The sequence below is a fragment of the Homalodisca vitripennis genome, chromosome 8 (genome assembly GCF_021130785.1).
Source record: "Homalodisca vitripennis isolate AUS2020 chromosome 8, UT_GWSS_2.1, whole genome shotgun sequence".
NCBI lineage: Eukaryota > Metazoa > Arthropoda > Insecta > Hemiptera > Cicadellidae > Homalodisca > Homalodisca vitripennis.
In genome coordinates, this window is record NC_060214.1 from 24,238,042 (window position 1) to 24,241,366 (window position 3,325).

The 3,325-nt window shown below is 46.7% G+C and overlaps 1 protein-coding gene across 1 annotated transcript; it reads left to right on the forward strand.

Annotated features, from left to right (window-relative positions):
- The first annotated feature begins 777 nt into the window (after window positions 1–777).
- On the forward strand, window positions 778–1,905 carry LOC124368061. The gene has a single exon (XM_046825335.1). It carries the CDS (start codon window positions 778–780, stop codon window positions 1,903–1,905), a length of 1,128 nt encoding a protein of 375 aa, XP_046681291.1.
- The last annotated feature ends 1,420 nt before the right edge of the window (window positions 1,906–3,325 follow it).

Here is a 3,325-nt window from a genome sequence, read left to right on the forward strand (position 1 = left end):
CCACGCATCGATAAACTCGAGAGTGATGTCAATGATTTAAAAGCCAAAGCTGCGGCTAAGGGAGAGGGCCGGGACATTCCAGTTGAGGATATCCTTGAGGAAATCAACGACAGACAGCGCTGCACACGTAACGTGATCGTACTCGGACTTAAGGAATGCGAATCATCTGTGCTGGCAGCTGCGAAGGAGCACGATAAGAGTCTTATCAATGTCATCTTGGAACGTTGTGGTCTGGGAGCGTCCATGGGCCGGGCTAGATTTTTCAGACTTGGGAAAAGCAACCAAAGATAAACCCCGAGCTATAAAGCTCTGCCTCTCGTCTGAGAATGAGGCCGTTACACTCTTCAAAACCTTTGGCACCAAGATAGACTCTGGAGATGAGTTGGATGGCGTCTCCCTGGCTCGTGATCGCACATTGAGGGAAAGACAGCACCTCTCGGATCTGCGGGATACTTTGAAGTCCCGTATTGATTCCGGCGAGCCAGATTTAACCATCAAATATCTAAACGGCATCCCCAAGATTGTAAAAAAAACTAAGTACTTCCAACGGCAAAACTAGTTTGAACTTATACTTCCAAAATGTCAATGGAATTAGAACTAAGCTTCATACTTTGAAAAATGCTTTGGCGTGTAGTGTTTATGACGTTCTGTTGCTGTGTGAAACTAACCTCTCCCCTGATGTGTCTACTTCTGAACTGCAATCGACCGACAGCTATACAATCTATCGAAAGGAACAGAAACGCCCAATCAAGCAGCAAAACTTCTGGTGGTGGAGTAATGGTGGCAGTCAATAAAAGCATACATTCCCAAGAGATTATTTATGACTCGCCAATCGAGAGCCTTTTTATCTCTCTACCCGTTCATAAACTGATATTGAACTGTGTCTATATCCCTCCTGGGCAGCCTGCATCTACTTATGATACTTACTGCAGTTCAGTAGACGAAATTGTATCGTCTTCGCCGTCATCTTCTCTTATATTGGCGGGTGACTTCAACGTCCCCTCCTATGATATCCCCATCTCCGACCAAAACGCTGCGGACAGAACTAAAGGGGAGCTTCTTGAGAACCTTGTCGAGTTGCACTCCTTGGATCAGGTTAATCACATGCGGAACTTCAGACAAGTCACTTTGGATCTAATATTTAGCAGCATAAAATTTGTCTCCGTGGTTGCTGCTGATGATTGTCTGGTTCAGGCCGATCCCCACCATCCCCCTTTGGCCTTTTCCGTTCCAATTGGACGAAGGACTCTTCCTGCTAGATATTTCACCTGCCCCAACCTGCGCAAGTGTGACTTGAATGCTGCTTCTGAGATGCTTTCAGCGGAGGATCTCTCCTTCGTCTATGCTACAACCAACGTCCAAGACAGCTTCGGAGGATTGGTTTCATTGCTTGGTGATATTTGTGTTAAATGCAGCCCTCTTAAACGACTGGGAACCTCACCCTTCCCAAAATGGTTTTCCAGGGAGCTCATTAACCTGGTGATACAAAAGAAGATTGCGCACAAACGTTATAAACTTACCTATCTACCTACGGACTACACTCGCTTCTGTATACTCCGTGAGGCTTGCAAGAACCTTAGTCGTAGATGCCGCATGGATTATCTGAGCCATATTGAAGATTCCATCCCGCACAATCCCAACAGCTTTTGGAGTTTTGTCCGCACTTCTACTGAATCTCTCGGAGTCCCTTCTACTGTCACACTTAGTGGACGCACTTCATTGGACCTGCAGGATAAAGCAAATATGTTTTCAGAATTCTTTTCTTCTGTCTTCTCCCAGCCAGTAACTTCAGCTCCACACTTCGATTTCAACACACACTCTTCTTTGGCGGCTATATCTTTCTCTGCTTCGGAGGTCTTAGAGGTCTTGAGGAAACTTGATGTTATGAGGGGTGCTGGGCCCTGACAACGTACCACCATCATTTTTGTATCACTGCAAAGACATCTTAGTTCAACCCCTGACCACTATGTTTAACCTATCTCTACTGCATGGAATATTTCCTGAAATTATTAAAGTGGGACACGTGGTTCCTATACTTAAGAGTGGTAGTTCCTCAGAAGTTGAAAACTATCGTCCCATTACCATTCTCTCTGCTGTTGGGAAGGTGTTTGAAGGGCTCGTACTGTCTCGTTTGAGACCATACTTGAAACCTCTAGTTTGTCCTAGTCAACACGGTTTTTCCGCCTGCAAATCCACAGTAACCAATTTTACTTCTGTTTGAAGAAAAAATACTATCCACCATGGGGTCTGGTAAACAGCTGGACGTGGCTTTTATTGACTTTGCCAAAGCTTTTGACAAGGTTGACCACTACATTCTTGGACAAAAACTCAAGGCTTATGGCATTCACGGCCCACTCCTCTCCTGGCTGAGCGACTATCTGCTGCAAAGGCGCTTGCTAGTAAGGCTACCTGGTGCACTTTCTCAAGAATTCCACCAATCCTCGGGCGTCCCTCAGGGCTCCTTATTAGGCCCATATCTTTTCACTGTATTCATCAATGATATTACTTCGATACTGAAAGTGGATGCCCTGCTTTTTTGCTGACGACGTCAAAATCTACACGGTGGTCTCCGGCCGGGACGACTCTGCACTGCTTCAGTCGAGTCTTGATGGTGTTCTGGATTGGTGTAGAACTAACAACATGAAGCTAAACTCGTCCAAATGCTCTGTAATGACCTTCAGTCGATTGCATCAACCTAGTATTTTTCAGTATTCACTGGATGGTCAACCTCTGGATAGAGTATTCAAAATTAAGGACTTGGGTGTTACCTTCTCTGCTGATCTTTCCTTCAATGACCATGTCGATGAGCTGTGCAGAAGAGCGTATAGGATGTTGGGATTCATCAACAGGTCTACTCGTGGAATGACAAGCTCTGCAGTCTTAAGGACTCTCTACTCATCCTTCGTTCGCCAGTTATTGGAATATGCGAGTCCTGTTTGGTCTCCCTACCAGCTGGGTCTTGTTGAACAAACTGGAAGCGGTCCAAAGGAGATTCCTGAGACTGGTGGGACTGCGGCGAGGACTGCTGTTTAGAGACATTCCTGTTGCTGAGCTGCAGGGCCGAGCTTCTTCTCCCAGATCTTCGGACCAGGCGCTGTGTGGCGGATGTCTTGTTGCTGATTCGGCTGATAAGGGGGGAGCTGGACTGCCCGTCGCTGCTTTCGCGAGTGGATTTCCGTATACCATCGGGGACTCGTTCGAGGGGTTGTTTGGGAGGCGCCAATATTCAAGAAACTATGACTTCCATGGTCCACTTGCAAGGATGATGAGGATTGGCAACCGTCACTGCGGCGGGTTTGGATCTCTTCCACGACGGGGTTTCGAC

What these genes read in the sequence shown, in the direction of transcription:
- LOC124368061 (XM_046825335.1), top strand. Translation starts at nt 778, where the DNA reads ATGGTGGCAGTCAATAAAAGCATACATTCCCAAGAGATTATTTATGAC.